The following is a 24,500-nucleotide window of genomic DNA, read 5'->3' as shown; positions in this document are numbered from 1 at the left end:
CCTATGTGTGCAGCTCTAGCATTGCAGATTCCATTAGTTGTTACTCAGCTGGGGTTGGCTTTTGGTGATGCCTTTGAGTTACCCATGCTCTGCAAGCAACCCATCACCCATCCCATTAAATAACCCCAATAAACTCACTGGTTTGCTAAGTCAGACTTTGACAGAATCAACACTTTGATCTACCATTGCTTCCCTATCTACGGTTTGTTTGCCTTTCCCTAGAAAAAGCTCACAAAACATTTGATGAGCTAACTGAGATGAAAGTAGGGGGCCCATTTGGTTTTAGATGGTCAAGAGGACACAAAAAATATAAAAGGAGATATGACAAAAAACTGTGGTTACTGTGATTGTTGATTTATTTGAAATAGAGTCCACTGACCTTAAATCATCCTGTGCATGTTATTCTGAAAATTAATGTGCATGGCTAAGTAAAGTACTATAAAAGAAAAGACAATGTAAAGTAAGCTAGGATGTGAGCAGAGAATTTGAAATCATTCTTTTGTAGAGGACAGGAATTTTCTTACCCTCTGCTTCTTTGAGACAGGGACTCACAAAGTCTAGGCTGGTCTTAAATTTGCTATCTAGTTGAGAATGACCTTCAGCTGCTCTTCTCCTACCTCCATCTCCCGAAGGCGGAGATTACAGGTGTGCACCACACTTGACTTATGCAGTGCTGAGCAATGAACATAGGACTTCGTGAATGAAATGCAAGCATTCCACCAACAGAACTACGCCTCCAAATCCTGTAAAGCCGTCTAACAAAACCATCTACAGTTCACCAAGATTAATACACAGAGAAAGAGGATAAACACTTGTTATATATTCTCTAGCCCTTTCAGAAAATATGGAGATGTTCATTTGCTCATATACATGTGAATCTATAAGAAGTGTGATATTGTAGACACCAACAGAATGGATATTATTCAAAACAATGCTCCATAATGCCACCAGAGCAAAACCAGAAAATGTGTCACCCAACCTGCTGTTGGAATAGTTGTTAAAAAAAGTTATAGTCCAGATTCATATTGAAAACTTTAAGTACTCTCTAAGAGTCAAGAGAGCACCTGAAGTGGATGAAGAAAAATGATCAGAAAAAATGGGTGGAGGGACCAAGAATTCTGAGTCAACTAAAGCATGAGCTTACTCCACAGAATCTGTAGTTACTGATGTTACTATTGCCAGTGATGTCAAATTACTCCACAAATGACCCCAGATACTAACCTATTCACTTTTATGCTTTACTAATGCAAGCCTTACTTTCCCTGAAATGGGCTTTTCTTCCTCCTCCAACTCAATTTTCTACTTCCATTATTTACTCAGCAAACCTGTGAGTAGATAGCTCTACAGACAGACACATACATACACACATAGATGTGTAAGAGGGGACATTAAAGCTTCCCCAACAGAAAGGTTCCTTAAACCACCACTCTTGACACTTCTCAGAGCAACTACAATTATAATGCTCCCTAGGTTTGTGTTAAAAGCCAGAGATGTGCAGTGGAACAAAGGAAAAAGGGCAGTTTTCCACCCACCTAAGCTTATAAAACTGTGAAAGGAAAAGACCTAAGGAATTTGTACTCCTGAAACAGCAACCACAAACTAAAGCTGCTACAAATGTGATTCAAGGGTACAGGCTCCACTCCAATCCGGCAGCTGAACTATCCATATGGTCCTGGCTTTAGTAGGTAAAGGGGTTATGGGATCTTCCTCTATGGTTACAGAGGACTACTGAGGCCGGGCAACATGTGGCAGGGCAATCTCTCATGAAGTCCTGAGTGGACAAGAGGCTCTGAGAAACCATTTTATGAAGCCTGAAAGTGAAGCCTGAATCTACTGGAGATCTCAAGATATTAGAGGTAACAGGGCCATGAAATATTTGCAAAGGAAAACTGGACACAGGAATGGAACCAGTCCTCAGACACAAAGGATATTATAGATAGAAAATCTGGAAAGATGGAGACATTGTACTACAGGATATGGAGTTTACCCTGCTGGGTTTTGGTCTTGCTTTGATCCAGTATTTCTTTACTGGGCCCAGATTCCTCCATTTTGGACCAGTAATGTATACTCTAGGTATTGCAAGTACATAATTTCCTTTTTTATTTTACAAATGGTTACAATTAAGAGCTTGCCTTGAGTCTCAGAAGAGAGTTGGACTAGTTTTAAAACTATTGAGACTGTGAAAGACTATGCAGAATTTTGAAACTGAACTGAATGCATTTTGTATTATAAGTGCCAGGGAGTAGAATCTGGTAGTCTGAATGAGATTATCAACTATAAGTTTTAGGCATCTGAATACTTTATGACATTGGGGGGGCAGGCTCTGAAGTATCAAAAGACTCTAAGCATTTTGAGTTAACAGGCATACAAAATAATGTCTCCATGAAGTCAACTCAATATACGCACACAGCAAAAAAGAGTTAGAAAACATTCATGGAAAAACTGCAAGAATCCAGGATATCCACACTGTAGTTTTATACTTGATATCTGCTTTATAAATTCCTTATCCCTATTAATAATGGTTAGAAAGGTACACTCCAATGAAAAACTTCTAATTCAGGATGTAAGTCGCATTATTTAAGTGAAATGAACAAAATCTACCATGATCCAGAGCAATGAGTGTCTAAACAAGAGCATGGCAAATTTATAACTATTAGACACAGCAGTCTGGGGTTATCTCCTAGTCTTTCAATGAATACAGAAAGGCAGAAAACAAGAAGTAAAACTAGACTTACAAAAGAGGAGAGACCATTAACACAAATGGATCTCACTGAAAGACATGTAGCATGGTAAGTGCTCTATGTCTGGACAATTGCTAAGAAAGGCAAATATAGGGACTCAAGAGCCAAAAGCAACTTTCATATGAGAATAACCTATAAAAAAACATGAATTTTAAAGTGGAAACAGGGAAAGAAGACTGCCTGGGGAGATGTGTTCCCTCTTAGTTCTCCCAAGCCATGGCCCTTCCCAGCAAACTCCTGCTTGGCTTTTGCTGCTTTGCCTAGCTGTTTTCTCATTAGGCTCAGCTCTCAGGCTTCTAGCGGAGAAGCCCAGCCCAGAGCCAGTGCAGCTTTGGAGTCTGAGGCAGATCCTTGGCCCTTGCTGTCTGTAGAAGTACAGCTTGCTCAGATTAGTTGCCCCCTCACTCTCTGTGGCAGTGAGTGCCCAGGACATTAACATAGCTTCCTGTGACACCTCTTACTGCATCTCCTGTTCTACCCCTCCAGAGAACTTTGTTGCTTACTAGCACGTTCGGCCAGGATGAAGCAATAAGCACAGGAGACAACATACACAAAAATGAATTTCACATGACTGGCAGTTCCAGAAAATGAAACTAAACAAGAGCACACTGTAGCTGGTTAGCATATAAAACACAGTCTCCCACCAGCTGCCTTGAATGCTGAAGGAATACATCACATGGTTTATCTTTCATGTGAAACACAAAGCCTTCACTTAAAGATAGGCATGTTATTAATGATACCTGTTTCTGAATATTCTCAGCCCAAGACTCACAGTGCAATAGACCTCAAATATATAATTCAAGGTACATAGAACACACTTGACAAATAAGTTGATAGAACATCATATGAAGCATGACATTCTGAACTTTCCCGCACATGCATGTGAATATGCAATGAGATATCAGAAAAAGATTTCTTCAAAGAAATTCAAATATTTAAAACCAAGTATGTTAGTTACAGGAAGGGTTATTGAAGAAGCCATTTTAATAAGAAGAGGTGAATCTACATCTGTTCATCAAAATTTCTGTCACTAAAAATTAGACCAAGAGTGGTAATGTACACCTTTAATGCTAGCATCCGGTAGGTGGAGATTGGAATATCTCAGTAAACTTGAGGCCACCCTGACTAATACAGTGAGATCCTGTTTCCAAAACAAACAAACAAAGCAAGCAGATCTTTAAAAAGCTGATAGAAAAACACAGGCCCTGTTTTAAAAGTCTGCCTTTCATATTTTAAAGACAGAGCTCAATTGATTCCATAAAAAGTATTTCTGGACTTATCAAGAGAAGTTAGAAATCAAGTAGAAAAGAGAAAAAGATAGAATCCAAAGACCCTAACCAGCTTTACAGAAAACGTAAGAGCATCTTCTAGAAGGTAAAGGACCACCAATATGTTTAGCCCTTCATCAAACCTGTGAAGAGAACAGCTCTGGAACTTAATGAAACCATATATGTTTGGGGAGGGAGGGAAGCAACTCAAGAACAAGTATTTTATGCTGAAGCAATTATTTATGGCACTTACAGTGAATCTTTACCAATTATAAACATTGCGATCTCTCCTGAGAGTAAATGCTATGAAAGTAGCAATATCCTGAAGAAATCTTTCCTTGGCAAAATTAAGAAAGTCATATTGCTGGAGGATAAAAAGGAAAACAAAACCACCCCTTTTAGCTTTTCTGTCATGTATTTAAACTGAAATAATGAGAAACCTTTATTTTACAAAATAGATATTAATCTATTTACTACAATCCTGGAAACTAACTTTGCCATGCCCATTAATAGCCTCCTCCATGGCAGATGATGAGGGGTTTCCTCAAATCCTCTATATGAGGAAAGCACACATAGTATCAAGATTTCACAGAATCAAGAAAGATTTCAAACTGAAATTCTCTCTACTTTCTTTCTAATGAATGATGAATTTATTATTTTATTCTAAAGAATACATCATACAAAGCTTGTAATAAGTGGCATTCAAACTCTCAAAAGCCCTTCTTTGATTCCTATGAAAAAGTTTAAATGATGGAAAGTTTTAATGAACATCTGGAGTTTTGATAATTCTGTCCACTTATAAGTAATTCATTACCACAATTGCAATGAATCTTTGCAACGCCGGGCGTTGGTGGCGCACGCCTTTAATCCCAGCACTCGGGAGGCAGAGGCAGGCGGATCTCTGTGAGTTTGAGGCCAGGCTGGACCGACAGCCTCCAAAACAGAGAAACCCTATCTCGTAAAACCAAAAAAAAAAAAAAAAAAAAAAAGAATGCCATCACATTTAACGTTACTTATGAAACCTTATGTTTTGAAAGATAACCCTCAAGAAATAAATATGAGAACATGACACTGAGTTAGCCTGTCTTACTAAGAAATTATATTTAATCTCTCCATGTATAAATCAATCTGGTCAATCCTCATTGTAATAAAGGACTTCTTTCTTTTCTGTGATATACACAAACCCATCAATAATGCACATATGAACATCTACCCTTGCATAATCTCACCAAGGATAGTTGTCACTATTTTAATATCAAATTTTCTTTATGAATTTAGAATTATAAATCCATTAAACCATCTTCCTTCCCTTTGTTCCTTTTTAACATTTCATTTATCTGTTTTGTGTTTTGATGGAAGCAAATATGTGCCAAGGGAAGCATGTGGAAGTCAGAAGCCAATCTAATGGGAGCTGGTTCTCTTTCAGTGATGTGGGCTCTAGGGAGCAAACTAATGCTGACAGCAAGCATCTACACCTGTTGGGCCATCTTGCCACCCCCATCATATAAGTCTTAAGTATCAACATGGGACTCTGGATTAGCGCTTGGGCTTATTTATTTACTACATTACATAGGAAAAGATGAATATATGCAATCCCAACTCTGGAAAAACAAATAATATACCACCATATAAGGTAAAGCAATCCTGACAGTTCTTGACACTAATTTGTATGATGCAAATTTATGAAATCAATTTCTTGTGAAAAGGACAGGGTGTGAAAATTGTATTAAATTTATATTATATTTCTATCAGCATAAGTTAAAAGAAGTCACTAACAGTCATTTGAAAACTGATGCCAGAGCTACATCAGAAGGAAAAAAAACATAATGGCTAATAAATTGAAAGTTCTGATGTGGGAAATGCTCAAAATGTTCAGACTGAAAAGTTATCAACATTTTAGAGACCACTTTGAATGACCAAAGAATAATGATTGGGTTTAGATTGAGTATTTTTGCCTACTTTTAATCACCTGTGTATGAGATTTGCTTAAGTAGTTGTCCAGATTGGTAAACTCTTTTTGTTGTTGTTGTTACTGTTGTTGTTGTTGTCTGATTTTGCTTTTCAAGACAGTTTCTCTGCTTGTAACAGCACTGGATGTCCTGGAATTTACTCTGTAGACCAGGCTGGCCTCAAACTCAGAGATCAACATGCCTCTGTCTCCCAAGTGTTAGGATTAAAGGTGTGCACCACCACTGACATGCTCAGATCAGTAACCTCTTAAAAATTTCATTTTTTGAGTAAGCATCTATACATTATATCATCTTTTTTTTTTTTTTTTTTTTTTTTTTTTTTGGTTTTTCGAGACAGGGTTTCTCTGTGGCTTTGGAGGCTGTCCTGGAACTCGCTCTGTAGACCAGGCTGGCCTCAAACTCACAGAGATCCGCCTGCCTCTGCCTCCCGAGTGCTGGGATTAAAGGCGTGCACCACCAACGCGCGGCTATATTGTATCATCTTTAAAATTATTTTGCTTCTATGCTGAAAGCAATTTTGTATGTTTTCTGACTTATATACTAATTTCCTTACAGCTGTTATACAATAAAGATGAAGTAGAATATGTGGCATTTGCAAATGTTATAACAATGATAACATTTTATAGTGGTAAAAATATCCTTTTCTGTGTGTGTGAAGAGATTACATGTGTGTGCAAGGTTCGTGTGTGTGTGTGAGAGAGAGAGAGAGAGAGAGAGAGAGAGAGAGAGAGAGAGAGAGAGAGAGAGAGAGAGAGAGAGAGAGAGAGAGAGAGAGGGACAATGTTTCACTGAGCCTGAAGCTCAATTATTTGGCTAGACAGATGGGCCAGAGCTGGGATTATGGTCCCTTTTCAAATGCACACTAGAGACCTGCACTGAGATAGACCCTCAGACTTACACAGCAAGCGTTTACCAGATCAGCTAGCTCCCATGCCCCACCAAAACAGTTTTCAGTTATATTTTGAAAAGTATTCACCAAAACAAAGACTGTTGGAGAGAATATTTTAAGTCACGAAAACACTAACAATCCCTTCATATATTTTAATGTGAAAAACTTTTTACCTAGAATATATGTACCCATTATATCAGACATTTATGAAAATCTTACCTAAAGGTGTCATTTTGTAAGAAACACGTCGATGTCTCCACAAAGAAATGGCAGATCTCTCTCGATTCTGCAGTTCTTTTAGTCTTTCTGCTAGGCCACCTCTGTTTAATAAATTATATTGTGTTTAAATAAAAGTTCCTCATAACAGCTGCAGCTTTTAAATTTCACACTCCCAACCAGAAAGAGATGAAACAAGGAAACCTGTATTACATTCTTTCTGGGCATCATTTCCAATTCCTCATTTTCTTAGAAGGTCTATTTCCTGATCCTCACCGAAGTTGGACTGCTATTACAGTCATAGAATTTGCAGTTAAGTCAGTATGATTCCCTTTCCACACTTTCTTAATCTGTCCACTCCGTAAAGGTGCTGTGCATTTACTACCTGCACTCATCGCTTGGCTAGGGTTAGAAAATGCTGCATCCTATCATGCAAATAGGAGAAATGGGAAAAGGAGTAAAGGAAGGAAAATCCTATGAATTTCTTGAATTACTTTCCTCTATTTCACCTACCCACCTCATCTAAATTTCTAAACCTGAAATTTACAAGGTACCTCTCTCCATTAATTCATGCCTAAGAAACTACCACCAAGTAGCTTAACTCCTAATGTGTTCAATCAACCACTTCCCATTTAAAATCTGCTGCTCCTACTACTTCATTTCTAACACTGTAACTACTTCCTGGATGACAACCAGTCTTCAGTCAGGACAGAGGCTTACTGTCATATCTCCTGTATACAAAAACATGCTTGGCACACAGAAGGTCCTCAATAGAGTTGGGAACATTATGTTCTAGAACTGGATAACATCAGCTGTGCCATTAAAATCATTCTAATATCAAGCACAACATCCTTCCCACACACTCCTTCTTAGTAACTAAACCCAGAGCCAGACATATACTAGACAAATAAATACTCTATCACTGAGTTAGATTCCTAGTTCCTGGATTTTTGAGATGAGATCTAACTGTGTAGCACCCTAATCTGACATCAAATTCACAATGTTACACAGGCTTTCTTGAATTACAATCCTAATGCTTGTAGTATTTTTAGAGGTGTGCATCATCAAATCCAACTACCATTGTCTTTTGAAGCCACACCTTCATTTGGGGCATTATTGGATTCAGAATGTTGTGATTGTGACTATCTTGAGTCATAATGTCTACCCAGTATTACTAGAGGGTTCCACTTATAGTATTTCCCACTATGATACAAACAAACTAAACCATCAGAGTGGTATGTATAGCTTTATGACTGAACCTATCAGCATCAGGTATGTGTTTGATGCCCATGATATTAACTTCCTACTGCCCATGTCCTTTTAAACCTGAATGAGGTCACTTTTGTCTTCACCATTTAATAAGCCCTTTTCCTTTGACTCAAATGACAGGAATCCTGTGGTCTTCCCGCTATACACAATCAAACATCTGCCACTAAGTCACTAACTGTACTCTGTATTACTGTGGATCTTTCTTGTTCTTTGGTATCATGACAGGGACATTATTTTGTTCCAATTTATAACAAAAACACCTTGTAACACATAAAGTTGAGTCATGTCTCTAAAGGCTCCTGCAGACATGACACACTCACAAAGGTCTGATACACTAGTAACAAGGATTTTCATCCACTGTGGCTCTCCTCAGCCATATGAGGTATTTTTATCCCTCAATCGAAGCTCTCTTCTACTTTCTTACATTCTTAGACATTAATTTGGTAACTCTCTCTTACCATACTCATGCTATAAAGGTAAAATAATGGACTTATATATATTTCTCTCTTTATAAGTTACATTTGATAATGGAACAGTGATTCACCTGTCTCTATCTAACAGAGTACTGATGCTTAATAAAACTTGATAGGCCAAACAACACATCTCCACTTGAATGAACAACTTTGTAAACTGGCCCTGAACAGGCTCACTAATTGTCTATCAAAATAAGAATTTTATTTTATCAATTTTCTTTCTCAATTAAACATGTATTTTAAAAATTAAAGTCTCAGTGGATGTTTTAAAGAAAGAAAAGAACAAAGGAAAAGAAAATTACAAAGATGATTTAACCTTAAAAATTTCTTCTTTGTTGCTGAATTTTCTGTAGTCTTGGGAAACTTGACCATGTATTTCTGGGGTGTGCTCAAAAGTGGAGGAGCTGAATTTGCCAATGAGTCAGTCTGTCTACTCAAAGACTGTCTTGCATCTGATTTGAAATCCACCTGGTATTTGTGAGGGGATTCTGAATCAATGAACAGGGCATTTTCTGGGTCATCTTCTTTGTCACTATCTGATGAATACTCCAAAATTTCTGTAGAAATTGGCTGCAAAAATTAAAAGAGATGCAATTAAATATTCTTCATTTAAGTACACATGCATATATGGCTATCTATGTTCTCACAAAAAAAAACCTTAATACTAAAAAATAAAGAGAAGAGTAAGTTAAACTAGCTGCAAGTCAGGCAATAATTTATAGACTACATCAAATCAACTCAAGTTTTTTTTTTTTGCTTTTGTTTTTATCATTCTTCAGCAAACTAATAGCATGTGCCATATGTACTGGATTATCCAGTGTGAGCTAGTAACATACCTGAGAATCTAGAAGCAGTCATTACCTGATATTTGTTGGGAGGAGGGTATTTCTTAGCTTTAACATTTTAATGAGCAGAGCCCGGCAGTGGTGGCGCACGCCTTTAATCCCAGCACTCAGGAGGCAGAGATAGGCAGATCTCTGTGAGTTCGAGGATGGGCTGGACCGACAGCCTCCAAAACAATACAGAGAAACCCTGTCTCATAAAAACCAAAAAAAAAATTTTTTAATGAGGAGACAACATTCATTATTTGTCATAAACCAAATATAAAGACACTGTCTCTTTAGGTATAAAGCATTTTAACTCAGCAAAAGAGCCACTAAGAGTAAATATGAAAACTTGCCTCTCCAGCATAAACTGTCATTTGAGTTTTTTTGATTTTAGCCATTCTGACAGAAGTGAGATGGTATCTCAGAGTTGTATGATTTGCATTTCCCTGATGGCTAAGGATGTTGAGCTAAGGATGTCTGTCAGCCATTTTAGACTCCTCTACTGAGAATTATCTATTTAGTTCTGTACCCCACTTTTTGATTGGATCCTTTGACGTTTGGAGACTTGCTTCTTGAGTTCTTTGTAAATTTTGGAGATCAGACCTCTGTCAGATGTGGGGTTAGTGAATATCTTTTCCCAATCTGTGGGTTGCCTTTTTGTCTTGCTGACTGTGTCCTTTGCCTTACAGAGGCTTCTCCATTTCAGGAGGTACCATTTATTAATTGTCGATCTTAGTGTCTGTACTACTGGAGTTATATTCAGGAGTAGTCTCCTGTACCAATTTGTTCAAGGGTGCCTCCCACTTTCTCTTCTAACAGGTTCAGTGTGGCTGGATTTATGTTGAGGTCTTTGATCCATTTGGACTTAAGTTTTGTGCATGGCAATGGATCTATCCGCATTCTTCTACATGCCAGCATCCAGTTATGCCAGCACCATTTGTTGAAGATGCTTTCTTTTTTCCATTGTATATTTTTAGCTTCTTTGTCGAAAATCAGATGTTCATACAGGTATGGGTTAATATCACGGTGTTCAATTCGATTCCATTGGTCTACCTGTCTATAATAGAGCTTGAAGTCAGGGATGGTGATGCCTCCAAATGTTGCTTTGTTGAATAAGGTTGTTTCAGCTATCCTGGGTCTTCTGTTTTTCCATACAAAGTTGATTATTGTTCTTTTAAGGTCTGTGAAGAATTGTGCTGGGATTTTAATGGGGATTGCATTAAATCTATATATTGCTTTTGGTAAGATTGCCATCCTACCTATCCAAGAGCATGGGAAATCTTTCTACCTTCTGGTGTCTTTAATTTCTTTCTTTAAAGACTCAAAGTTCTTGCTATACAGGTCTTTCACTTGTTTGGTTAGTGTTACCCCAAGGTATTTTATGTTGTTTGTGGCTATTGTAAAGGATGATGTTTCTCTGATTTCTTTCTCAGTCCTTTTATTGTCTGTATAGTAGGGCTACTGATTTTCTTGAGTTGATCTTGTATCCTGCCACTTTGCTGAAAGTATTTATCAGCTGCAGGAGTTCCTTGGTAGAGTTATTTGGGTCACTTATGTAAACTATCATATCATCTGAAAATAGTGAAAATTTGACCTCTTCCTTTCCAATTTGTATCCCCTTGATCTCCTTATGTTGTCGAATTGCTCTAGCTAGAACTTCAAGTACAATATTGAAGAGGTATGGAGAGAGTGGACAGCCTTGTCTTGTTCCTGATCTTAGAGGAATTGCGTTGAGTTTCTGTCCATTTAGTTTGATTTTGGCTGTTGGTTTGCTGTATATAGCTTTTGTTACATTGAGGTAAGTTCCTGTTATCACAGATCTCTCCAATACCTTTACCATGAAGGGGTGTTGGATTTTGTCAAAGGTTTTCTCAGCATCCAGTGAGATGCCGAGAAAGGGGAACACTCCTAAACTGCTGGTGGGAGTGCTGACTTGTACAGCCACTTTGCAGATTCCTCAGGAAAATGGGAATCAGCCTACCACAAGACCCAGAAATTCCACTCTTAGGCATTTACCCAAAAGATGCACATTCATGCAATAGGATGTCTGTTTCACTATGTTCAAAGCAGCATTATTTGTAATAGCCAGAACCTGGAAGCAACCTAGATGCCCCTCAGCTGAAGAGCGGATAGAGAAAATATGGTACATTTACACAATAGAGTACTATTCAGCGGAAAAAAAAATGGAATCTTGAAATTTGCAGGCAAATGGATGGCACTAGAAGAAAACATCTTGAGTGAGGTAACCCAATCACAAAAAGAGAAACATGGTATGTACTCACTCATTTATGGATTTTAGACAAGAATCAGGGGAGTGCTAGCCTAAAATCCCACTGCCAGAGAGTCTGGGAAATAGAACCTTCATCCAGAGACTGATGAAAGCAGAGGCAGACACCCACAGACAAACACTGAACTGAACTCCTGGAATCCAGTGTCAGAAAGAGAGAACTGAGGAGCAAAGAAGTTAAGATGGGGGGCTGGTTTAACCCACAGAAACAGTTGTCCTGAACAAGGGGGAGCTCTTGGACCCCAGATGGATGGCTGTGAGGAAAGCATGGGACTGACCCAGACCCCATGAATGGGCATGTCAGTGAGGAGGCCTAGGTGATCTATGGGGCCTTGGGTAGTATTTATCCCTGGCGTACAAATAGACTTTGAGTGCCCATGCCACAATATGGGAGGTTCTCTAAGCCGGGACTCTTGAGGGAGAGGCTAGGCCCTGCCCTGGATGAAATGACGGTTACTGGAGATCCACCATGGAGAGCCTCACCCTCCCTGGGATCAGAGTGGAGACCGGGTGGGGGACTGGGGAACCTGGTTGGTAGGATGGGGGAGGAGGGGAAGAAGAGAGAGCTGGGATTGACATGTGAAACAAGATTGTTGCTAACCTAAATTTTAAAAATTATTATTATAAAAAAAGAAAACTTGCCTTTTCTGGCACAATTCTAATATATTTGCTAGAGTTGTTAGAAATCTTTAACATAAACAGGGATTATTTAAGAATGTGAGTAACTGTCTAACAGTTCTTAAAATATTTCTTTCTTGTTTTACTCAAATTTCTGAACTTGTAAGATTATTTTTAAAAGTGGATAAGAAAACTGAAATTTGCATCATAAGGCCATTTTGTTGGATCTAATACTTTCTTTTGATGTCTTCTGTCTGCTCTGAAACACACTAAGTGTGCTGAATTTTCATTCCAACTAGAGACAGGCCAGAGTCATTTGGGAAGAAAGAACATCTGCTGAAAAAATGCCCATGAAACTGGCCAGTGTAGCACTTTCTAATTAGTGACTGCCATGGGAGCACCCAGCCCATTGCGGGTGTTGCCACTTCTGGTCGGCAGTCCAGGCGTGTGTAAGAAAGCAGACTGAGGAGGCCATAAGCAGCATTACTCCACAGCCTCTGTATCAGCTCCAGCCTCCAGATTTCTGCTTGAGTTCCTGCTGTGACTCCTTACTGTGAGGTGGGAATGTAAGTGAAATAAACCCTCTCCTCCCCAGGTTACTTTTGGTCATGGTGTTTTGTTAACAGCTATAAAAAGCTTAACTAAAACAGCTAAGAATCCTAAACGTGATGAAATTTTATTTTCATAGTACTTAGTTTTACAGGTCAGTTCCATGTTGCTCTAGTTTTAGTAATAGTTTATCCTCCAACATTTTCATTTTACAGTTTTAGCAACCTTATATTATTTACTATCTATTCCAAAGTCTATTAAAGTACACTTCATCACGAGTTGAATGGGACTTTTAAAAATAATTATTTCAAATGGGACCCTTAAGAGCCCATCTATTTTGCTAGATTAATATGGACCGCACGTCACTAGCAATGTAGGAGGCATCTGAGTGAAAACAGGAAGTGGAGTGTGAGCATGTCAGGAAGCAGAGTGAGTGTGAGCATGTACCTGCACTGTTACTCAAGTAGCTAGAGTCTGCTAATGTTCACAAAAGCTTACTATACTGGTCTACTCTGAAATTATATCCTTCAGCACATGTGAAGAGTCTCTAAAATGATACTGTCCAGTCCTCTATCATCTAAGACAGAGTTTTGGTAAGTACCTTCACAGTTTTAAGAAGAAGAAGAAAAACAAAAGAATGAAAAGCATGGCTCCAGTTCCTTTCCATCCTTGCAGTTCTATGCCTAAATCATGGCAGCTACATACTTGTCTTTATATTACATAAATGAGCACTAGGAGCACCTGCTTTCCTCACAATACTGCTTCCAGATAAATGTTAAAAAATAAGCCACAAAAGAGCCAGAGCATTTTAAACTGAAAATGATGGCTCATGATACCTTCTACATTACTCGAGAAAGACAGAGAAACCCTGTCTTGCAAAAAACCAAAAGAGAGAGAGAGAGAGAGAGAGAGAGAGAGAGAGAGAGAGAGAGAGAGAGAGAGAGAGAGAAAGGCATATCTAAATAATTTTATCTTTTTCCTTTTCTTTTTCTCTCCTCCCCCCACCCCCTTGGATTTTTCAAGACAGGGTTTCTCTGTGTAACAGTCCTAGCTGTCCTGGAAATCGCTCTGTAGACAAGGCTGGCCTGGAACTCACAGAGATCTGCCTGCCTCCATCTTCCAAATGCTGGGATTAAAGGGTGTGCACCACCACTGCCCGGCTGTCTTTTTCTTGTGAGCAATCCCTTCGACCCCCATGAGGACTCAGCAGAGTTCTCTACCACTTAGGTACACTCTGTGTACTCTTCATCAGAAACTCTCCACAGCCCAGGTACACTATGAATTGTAATCCACCAGCCTCGACCTCTTTTTTTTTTTTTTTTACGAGACAGGGTTTCTCTGTATTGTTTCAGAGGCTATCGGTCCAGCCTAGCCTCGAACTCACAGAGATCCGCCTGCCTCTGCCTCCCGAGTGCTGGGATTAAAGGCGTGCCCACCACCGCCCAGCTGAGCCTCGACCTCTTGACAGCTATGATTTTAGCCCTGTACCCTCAGGCATTCTTGAGAAATTTTCTTTAGACTGAAGGTTTTCATTTCATCCTAAAGCAAGATCTCTCAACCTCAGTTTTATTACCAGCTGGAGCTAGACAATATGGAGGCCAGGTACTGTGGAGTGTTTAGTAACATCCCCACCTACACCCGCCAGATGACAGGAGCACAAGCCCTAGGAGTGCTCCCCCTAAGAGGTCATAGATAATTCTAACAAACTGAACACCAGGCATAGAAGGCCTCTCTTCAAGTTGTTAAAGAAGAGAGTCCAAAAGATGCCCAACTATCCTCAAGCAAATCACCACAAATTACAAAATTTCTTTATGAATCATTTTAAGAATAAGAGATAATGATTATTTCTGACATATCAGAAAAGAGAAAAAAATTTAAGGTGTCAAAAGCTTAAAAGCTACCATCCATATATAGGAGAACATACACCATATTTGTCTTTCTGGATTTGAGCTACTTTGCTCAAAAAGATTGTTCCTACTTTTATCCAATTACCTGCTATTTTCATAATTTCATAGAGTAGCAATGAACAAGTATCTCATAGTAGTTTTAACTTGCATTTCCCTAATAGCTGAGAATGTTGCACTTTCTAAAAGTGTTTCTCAATCATTTGTATTTCATCTTTTGAGAACTCTCTGCTTAGTTCTGTGCCCATCAAAAAAAAATCCTTGATGGTCAGTTTCTTTAGTTCTTTATATTTTCTAGATAACAGCCCTCTATCAAATATACAACTAGCAAAGAATTTTTCCCATTTTGTTGCCTGCTACTTTGCCTGAATGATGCTGTAATGTGCCACCCAGAAACTTTTCAGTTTTGTGAGGCCCCAGTTTATTAATTGTTGGTTTTATTTAGTGTCTGTGCTATTGGTGTCCTGTTCAGAAAGTCTTTTCATGTGCCAATGAGTTCAGTGCAAGACTAATCCCCATTTTTCCTTCTATTACATTAAGGGTATCTACTTATGTTGAGGCCCTTGATCCATTTGGAGTTAAGGTTTGTGCATGGTGATAGATGTGAATCTATTTTCATTCATGCTACCATGCAGTTTGACCAGAACCATTTGTTGAAGATGCTCTTTTCTCTAATTTGTATCTTTAGCTTCTTTATCAAAATCAGGTACCTGTAGTAATGAGGATTTATGCCCAAGTCGTCAATTTGATTCCACTGATTAATGTAGCTGTTTTTATGCCAGTATCATGTTGCTTTCATTACTATATCTCTGTAGTACAATTTTAATAGTCATGTTATGTGGAAAGAGAACACTCTATGGCATCCTTCCCCTATCATGTTTTACAAGATAGTTTGGTACTTCATTTTCCAGTATTTTTATTGTGAATGTATGTAGGAGGAAGTCTGATGCCGCCATTAAACATGTGACTTACTAAGTCTATGCCGCCATTAAACATGTGACTTACTAGAGGCGCATACAGATGAGGTAATAAAAGGGCGGTTTACCACACCGCTAACCACACCCACTTTAGGCAGGACTAAAGACGTATACGGCTGGACGTAAAGACGTATACGTACGTAGGCGGAACTACGTCACTAGCCAAGCCCACTTTTGGGCATGGCTAGGGGCGTTACGGGGGAAGGCATAAAAGACAGCGCACAGGAAGTCTCGCTCTCTTTTCCTGGAGTTCGGCTTCCGGTCCAGTCGCTAGCTGAGATCTGCTGGGCTTCTCGGGGTTTGGTATCTTGTGAGTAATTTTCTACATTAAATACTTAGCTTCACTTTCCGTAATTGTGTGTCGCGTATCGTTACAGCGTCCATAAAGCCAACAAATGTACACAAATTTCTCCTTAAAATCTTGCACATGATTTCAAGGTGCTTGCTGGAGTGTGGGCATGTGTTCTATGTAATGCCTGTGGTTTGCTGGATCATGGCTCTTGTCATTGTATCCTGGGAGAAGTAACTGGAGACTGATTGCTTGTCATTGTTACATCTTTAATTTTTTTCCTCAATATATGTTTTTATTTAAATTAGAAACATGAATGTTTCACATTGTCAGTCCCAGCTCCCTCTCCCACACCTCCTCCCTTGTCCCTCCACCAGCCCCCCCGGTCCCCCACCCAATCCCCTCCTTGGGGGTGGATCTCTAAAGTCTGTCATTTCCTCCTGGGCAGGACCTAGGCCCATCCCCATGTGTCCAGGCTGAGAGAGCATCCCTCTATTTGGAATGGGCTCCCAAAGCTCATTCATAAACCATGGTGAACACTGATCTACTACCCAAGGCCCCAGTGATTTCTGTGGCCTCCTCCCTGGCACTACATTCATGGAGTCTGGATCAGTCTCTTGTTGGCCTCTCGGCCATCAGTCTGGGATTCAAGAGTTCCCCTTTATCTGGTCAGCTATCTTTGTGGATTTCATCATCATGGTCTTGACCCCTCTGCTCATCACTCCTCCATCTCTGTCACTAGGTAAGGAACCAATTCTTTATTTCATTGATTCTTTATATTCCTCTTATTGTTACTAATATTGATTTCAGTCCTGATTTTGATTATTTCTTCCCTTCTACTCTTTTTGGAATTATTTCTTCTTGTTCTATAGCTCTCAGGGGTTTCATTAAACTAGTAATATGAGATTTCTCCAGTTTTTTATATAGGTACTTTGTGTCATGAACTTTCCACCAAGAAATATCTTCACTTGTATCACATAGATCTGGATATATTGTACTTTCATTTTCATTCAATTCTAAACAGTTCTTTATTTTCTTCTTGGTTTCTGTCTTGACTTAATTTTCATTCAGTAGTAAGTTGTTCAGTTTCCAGGTGTTTGTATACTTAACTGCTGTTTCTGTTTTTTTTTTAAATCTATGGTAGTCAGGTAGGATGCAGGATGCTATTTCAATTTTCTTTTATCTGTTAAGACTTCCTTTGTGTCCAAGTATATTGTCAATTTTGGAGAAGTTCTATGAACTTCTGAGAAGAAAGCATATTCTAGAACTATGGTATTTGAGGTATTTCTTGATACAGATATCTGGTCTGGTCTTTGCTGGGTAGGTATTCTGTTTTTAGTTGATTTTCCCATTCTAGGTCCTATACAAATTTGGTATATGGGAAAAAAAAAACAGTGTTTCTATGGGTCAATGGGTAACACAGAGTAATGGAAATGGTCCAGAGTGACAGACTAACAGGACAGAGCCAGGTTGACCCTAGGACTGTATGAAGATATTGAGTCCCCAGGAAATGGAAGTAAGGTAGGAGGAAGTGTTCCTGCAGGAGATACTGAGACCCACAGCCAGACATTATATAGAGAAAGACCTTGGAATCCCTAAATGGGATGTTTCCATCAAATCCCTTCCATCAGTGTTCAGGAAACCCCACAGAAGAGAAGATGGAAAGAGTTTAAGAGCCAGAGGAAGACACCAAGAAAGCAAGCCCTCTAAATTAACATGAACAAAGCTCATACTAACTTACAGAGACTGAAGCAGCATACACAGGAACTGCACAGGTATGCACCAAGTATATGGCTTGTGTTTGTGTGTGTGTGTGTGTGTGTGTGTGTGTGTGTATACATATATATATGTAAAATCTTCCAGTTTAGTGTTTTTATGGGACTCCTCCTCCTCTATGTACAAACAAGTGGGTCTCTGATTCTTAAGCCTTCTCTTGGATTCTTTTCCTTCTGTTGGTTTATCTTGTCCAACTTGGTTTTGTTTTATATTTTATTTTGTTATATTTTAAAAACATGAATGAATGATGCTGGGTGGTGGTGGCACACACCATTAATCCCAGCACTGGTGAAGCAGAGGCAGGTGGATCTGAGTATGAGGGCAGCCTGGTCTACACAACAAGTTCTAGGACAGTCAGGGCTACATAGAAAAACCCTGTCTTGAAAAGGAGGGAGGGAGAGAGACAGACAGACAGACAGACAGACAGACAGACAGACAGACAGACAGACAGACACAGAGAAGGAGGGAGGGATACCATATCATAATTAAAACACTAAATACACTAAACAAAGAGTATTAAAAATTTGCAAGAGAAAAAGTCACATGTAAGGAAAACCCACCAGAATATCAGCTAATTTCTGTAAGAAACCTGTGAAAATCAGAAGATCCTGGAGCAATGTACCTCAAATTATAAAAGAAAGCCCCTGATGCCAACCAAGACTACTACCAAACTGAAGTATCTGCTCCACCTGAAGGAGGAATAAAACCTTACCATGATATAAACAGGCCAAACACCCCTACAGAAAATACTGAAAGCAATACTTTAGAATGACAGGAGGAATAAACACAATAAAGAAACTGTAGATACACACAATGAAGTGATAATGACTAAACAAAAAGGATGACTAAAACAAATAGAAAAAAAATGATGCAATCAACAAACATCTTTCAACAACAGCTTTAAATATTAATGGCCTCAACTCTTCAATGAAAGACACAGGATGGTTCATGGATTAAGCAACAAAATACATTTTTTTTCATTTGTCTACAAGAAATTCATCTTAAATTTAAAGATCTGTGCCACCCTTAAAGTGAAAGGAGGCGGAAAAAGTACTCCGAGCAAATGCAACCAGAAAGCAAGCTGTGGTAAATTTTATAGCTGGGTTTAAGCATTAGGACTTCTTATACTTTCTGTAGGAGCACATGTTATAAGGTCTTCCTTAACCCATAGAGGATCAGTCACTAGCACATATTATGATGGATTCATTAATGAATTTATTTGTATTACAACTGTTTGTCAGACTGTGGCTCCTTGAAAGCCTGCCTAAGAGTCCACCCTAGTGAACTGGCTGCAAAAGACCATGCAATGAGAAAATCTTCACCACATCACTCACTGAAAACTTTCACAGCATACCTTCTCCTCAGGTTCTACGAGCCCTGAGGCACCTTCTCAAGAGTAGTGAGGAGCTAAATTCTGAATCATTCTTCTGCCTCATGAGAAGAGCCAGCAGGCTTCTTCCTTTCTACGTGTCACATACAAGAAGAGACCCTCGGTGACCATAACCAAATGATACAATTAAGCCATTGCTTAATCTGTAAATTACCCACTTTGTCCTTTTTATAACCGCCAGTCAGAATACCAACTGCCTATCATGACATAGCAACTGAAAAGACACTTGGCTAAAAGGCTATGTTGGGGACAATTCACTTGTGATTTCCTGATAGACTTTCTCAATCCAAATTGTGATGAAATAGCCAGTTAGTGTTGCAATGCACTTACGCCTTTAGATAAAAACATAAAGCACTCAACACAGAAGTGGCTGGAGAGAAGAGCACACAGCAGGAAGTTGTTCCTCACGAGGAAATTGCAGTTTCTAAGATGAAGAGGAAGTGAAGAGGGAGAGAAAGCATCTTAAGAACTTAAGAAAATACTGAAGAAACTCTGGTCTCAAATATGACTAAAACACTGTTCAGATTAGCCTTAGTTATAAATGTAATAGTACAACAATGCATGTTGGCTAGGTAGACAGTCCACAAGCCAATCATGTCTATGAAAATCTCATTCTGTTAAGAAGCAGTTACCTATCTCCAGGTCTATTTCTTTTTCTTTTTCTTTTTCTTTTTGGTTTTTCGAGACAGGGTCTCTCTGTATTGTTTTGGAGGCTGTCTTGGAACTCTCTCTGTAAACCAGGCTGCCCTCGAACTCACAGAGATCCGCCTGCCTCTGCCTCCCAAGTGCTGGGATTAAAGGCATGCACCACCAACGCCCAGCTTCCAGGTCTATTTCTTAGAAAAATGTTTTCTGAAAAAAATCTTATAATGAAAAAATAAAATAAAAAATACCTTATAAACATACCGACTAAAACAGAGAAGGGAAAGATACTCTCACTCCTACCACTGAAGAATCTTACCTTCATTTTACACTGATCTGAAACAAACATCCTCTTTAACAATAATCCCACCACCAATACCTCTCGTCAGTAAGTTTCCAATCTCTATATGATAAATAGCTATTTCCATGTGCCTAGGAAATGTATGCTAGTCAGAAAATATAACAGCTGTCATTTATTTGGCAATAAAGCATCATGAGGTTTGAAGAACTAGTAGGAAGCTATTTCTAGTCCCTTCCTCTATAGACACTTGAACCTAATAGGAACTTCATTGTCGAGCTATAGATCAACTTTCTCTTTCTTTTCAAGGCAGAAAAGGTTTGTTTTTGCTTTACAGTTCCAGAAGGGAAAAAATGGGGGTAGGTGTATGTGAGAGAGCACAATTTAAAAAGTAAAATAAAATACACTGCCAACATGACTGCTCCAGCTTTTTTTTAATTGTACATAGGAGAGTCATCTGGAAGAGTTCAGAGCGGGGGGGGGGGGGGTAAACTGCACATGGCCAGCAGGCTGGACATGGCTGGGGGTAGGGAAGCAGGAGAGAACACTGGAGACAGCGAGGTAAGAAGAGATGGAGACTAGAGCATAGTGAGAGACAGACATAGAATAGTGGGGAGGGGCTAAGTGGGAGTAGAAGAGAGTAAGATGATTGACAGCACACATACACACACACACACACACACACACACACACACACACACACACACACACACACACACACATATATATATATATATATATATATATATATATATATATATATATATAAAAAACAAGTGGGTTTCTGGGAGGAGGGAAGCCTGGAGAACTGAGAAGGTATAAGATGTAGCACCAACTTTGAAATGTATAACAGGAAGAACATACGATTTAATATGCAACCATAGGTAGCCATTTGTCCCTCTGCTGAGGTAAGGGAAATGACTCCTTTTGGCAGATGGGAACCAGTTTCACAAGTTCCTGAGGAACACTGGCTTTTACAGAACTGTCTGAAACCTTCCTATAGTCCAGGCTGAGTTCATTTCTAGATATATGGGCCATCTGTTTGGAGTGTGGAAAAACTGGAGTTTCCTCTGGACCTGAAGGGAAAGCACTAGGCAGGAGTCCAAAAGCAGCAATACTTTATTATTTCTTTAATCATACCCAATATAGTTTTTCCTAATGCTTAGAAGTACCCACAGTAAAGACCTTTTACATTATTAAGCAGGAAATTTAGCACTGCAAATGCTACAGCTTTGATAATAAACATCTTGCCAAATGACTTGTCTATGGAGAGGCTTGGTTTATGATATAGACAGTATTCAGAGAAGGAGGACTGAGGGAAAGTAATTGGATCATGAATGTTCTGACTTCATGAATAGACTACTCCAGTTTTAGATCCATGATTTAATGACAGACAGGTCACTAGTGCCATGCTTTTATAGGATTTAGTAATTCTTCTATCTTCTGCCTCTTTCCCTCTACTTACGTCTGTCTCCTGTACCATATGTTCAGTCTCACCTTAGGCCCATAAGAACTAAATGAATGTCAAGGACCGTGAGCAAAAACAAATCTTGCCTGTCTCAGTACAGTATGAGTGACAGTGATATAATAATACAGCATTCATGTCTTATAGTTAACAGCCAGCTTTATAAATAGAAAAAATTATGAGTTATCAATGAGGAAATAGTGACCTCAATTCCTAAAAGACGAAAAGTAACTTTCTTTGCTATACATTAGCTACTTAGCACAAAAAAGATGTGCAAGTGGCAGATAAACGGGAATTCCAGTTTTCACTTTGTAGCATGACCACACATATTGTCCTCAGTATGCAGCTCTGAGGAACTCCTTATTCTAATGGCTGGGATTTTTTTTAACACTCACTATTTCACTGAGACTATTACACTCAGCTATTGGGATATCCTCAGCAAGATTGCCTTTCATCAGGAGAGGATATGGTATAGACAGCAATCTAGAACTAGAGCAGGCAGAAAATGACATAAACTGTCATCCCAGTCTTGAACTTCTCAGCTTCCAGAACTATGAGAAACAAGTTCCTGTTGTTAGTGCGCTACTTAGACCAGTACTTGTACCAGCAGTCCTAATGCACCAAGAGAATCCACGATCCACCACTTCTAATTTGCCTTTGACTCACTATACATTTAGAATCTTCCTCCTTCCTTTCTTCAGCTTCCTTTTATCTACACACAATAAACATATGGGGGTACATTAGAAACTCAAATCAATCAAAAATGTGCAAGACCAATACTCACTTGGGATAACAGTGAGAGTTCTTGTGGTTTGTATAACGGTTTCTGTTTGCTTTTTGACACAGTCTAGTTCTAGTCAAGCTTTACAGCCAAAACCAGCCTTAACTTTATATGATCTTCCTGCCTTACTAGCCTCAAATCACAGGCCTAAGTCATCTTTTTTTTTTTGGTTTTTCAAGACAGGGTTTCTCTGTGGCTTTGGAGGCTGTCCTGGAACTCACTCTGTAGACCAGGCTGGCCTCGAACTCACAGAGATCTGCCTGCCTCTGCCTCCCGAGTGCTGGGATTAAAGGCGTGCGCCACCAACGCCTGGCAGTCCTCTATTTTTTTAATCCATTTTCTTGCCAACATGACAGCAACAACTTCTCAAGTGAACTACGACTAAGAGCTGCTAGGTGAAGTCCACGTGAAGGAGGCAAGAAGAACAAAGGAAACATGAGGAAACATGTGGCGCACACCTTTAGCTTGATTTCCAGGACAGGACAAGTTACCTGAGAGTTTGGAATTGGCTGAGGTCAGTTCCAAGTCTACACAGGATTAAAGGTGAGCAGATACTATTCAGGGAAAAATGAATAAAATACACCAAGAACCAAATGTCTGATTTCTTAAAGGGAGTTATCTTTATAAGAGTAATAAAAGCATAGACTATGTATTCCCTCTGTGTTCACTTCTGAAAAGCGTGATGTCAGCATTCATACAGCACCGTTCCAGCAACGGACAGAGCTGAGTAAGTGGTGGTGGACCTTAGCACACATGTGGCCCTGGATTCCATCTCCACTCAAAAGCCCAGAGTCCTGTTTGTAAGAAAGTGGTATTCTTAACTCTAAGTTCCCCTAATGGTCTGTTTCTTAGAAAGTTTGGATCCTTTAATCCCAGCACTTGGGAGGCAGAGACAGGCAGATCACTGTGAGTTCGAGACCAGCCTGGTCTACCGAGTGAGTTCCAGGACAGGCTCCAAAACAATACCCTGTCTCGAAAATCCAAAAAAAAAAAAAAAGAAAGTTTGGATCCACCATGGTTTTCTTCTCTCTTTACGACTTTCTGAGTCTGCTTTACTTCACTTTAAACAAAAATATAGAGAGGGAATGATGAAGTTCATTCTAAACTAAACTTGCTAGAAATATGGTTCAGCTTGCATGAAAGTATGTACGATCAAAGAGAGATGGGGGGAAATGCTGAAGAAAGATGGGGCGGCTCCAGGTACTCTATACCAGAGATAGACATAATGCTTTAGGGAGCAGCCCTAGACCACAGGTCACAGAGGAGGGTTCATCAAACATGACACCTTACCAGTGACAGTGCAACACTACTTAGGATGGACTCTTTAGACACTGTGCACATCCCAATCACTGCAGGTCTTTCAGAGTCATACAAGTAAGACACACATCCAGATTCAGAAAGAACCTCTCAGACCGTGATGCCACAGGCCAATTCTTGTGTTGACTTCAAAGGCGTACGCCTCGTTTACGTGTACAGACACACATAGTACCCTGTTTCTCCATATACCGGTTCCTGCACCTATGCCTCTGCCCCAAAAAGCTGTTCTGCAGCCCCTTTGGTCACTCTGGAACTTACATCAAAGGATATTCTGCATGAAGAGCCCCAGGTGTCCCTGAGGGCTAAGGGTCTGTTGCTCCTGACTTTCATGATAAACAAAAGGCCTGTTCTCTCAGACAAAAATGAAACCATTAAAATAAAGCTCTGACTGGTATTACTTCTGTCTTAGTTAGGGTTTCTTTTGCTGTGAGAGACACCATGACCATGGCAACACTTATAAAAGAAAACATTTCATTGGAGCTGGCTTACAGTTTCAGCACGTTAGTCCATTATAACCATGGTGGGAAGCGTGGCAGCAGGCAAACAGACATGGT

At 39.4% G+C, this 24,500-nt stretch overlaps 1 protein-coding gene across 11 annotated transcripts in view; it reads right to left on the bottom strand.

Annotated features, from left to right (window-relative positions):
- Spidr (scaffold protein involved in DNA repair) overlaps window positions 1-24,500 on the bottom strand; it is a 245,309-nt gene that overhangs the window by 184,927 nt on the left and 35,882 nt on the right. For 9 of the 11 annotated variants that reach the window (XR_005879026.1, XR_005879027.1, XM_040751217.1 and 6 more), the window contains exons 6-7: window positions 9,143-9,396; window positions 7,088-7,188 (exon numbers count right to left, since the gene is read on the bottom strand). Coding sequence is in view for 9 of the 11 variants with exons in the window: in XM_040751217.1 (XP_040607151.1) it covers window positions 7,088-7,188; window positions 9,143-9,396 (355 nt within the window). In the remaining 2 variants the exon portion in view is untranslated. Of the gene's footprint in view, window positions 1-7,087; window positions 7,189-9,142; window positions 9,397-9,687; window positions 9,800-19,407; window positions 19,691-24,500 lie in introns of those variants that run through there. The other 2 variants (XM_040751219.1, XM_040751220.1) reach the window with 2 other exon arrangements.

Source organism: Mesocricetus auratus, unplaced genomic scaffold (genome assembly GCF_017639785.1).
Source record: "Mesocricetus auratus isolate SY011 unplaced genomic scaffold, BCM_Maur_2.0 Super-Scaffold_100008, whole genome shotgun sequence".
In the NCBI taxonomy this organism is placed as follows: Eukaryota; Metazoa; Chordata; class Mammalia; order Rodentia; family Cricetidae; genus Mesocricetus; species Mesocricetus auratus.
Note: the sequence above shows the minus strand (reverse complement) of the source record. Positions and strands in the feature narration are given on the sequence as shown.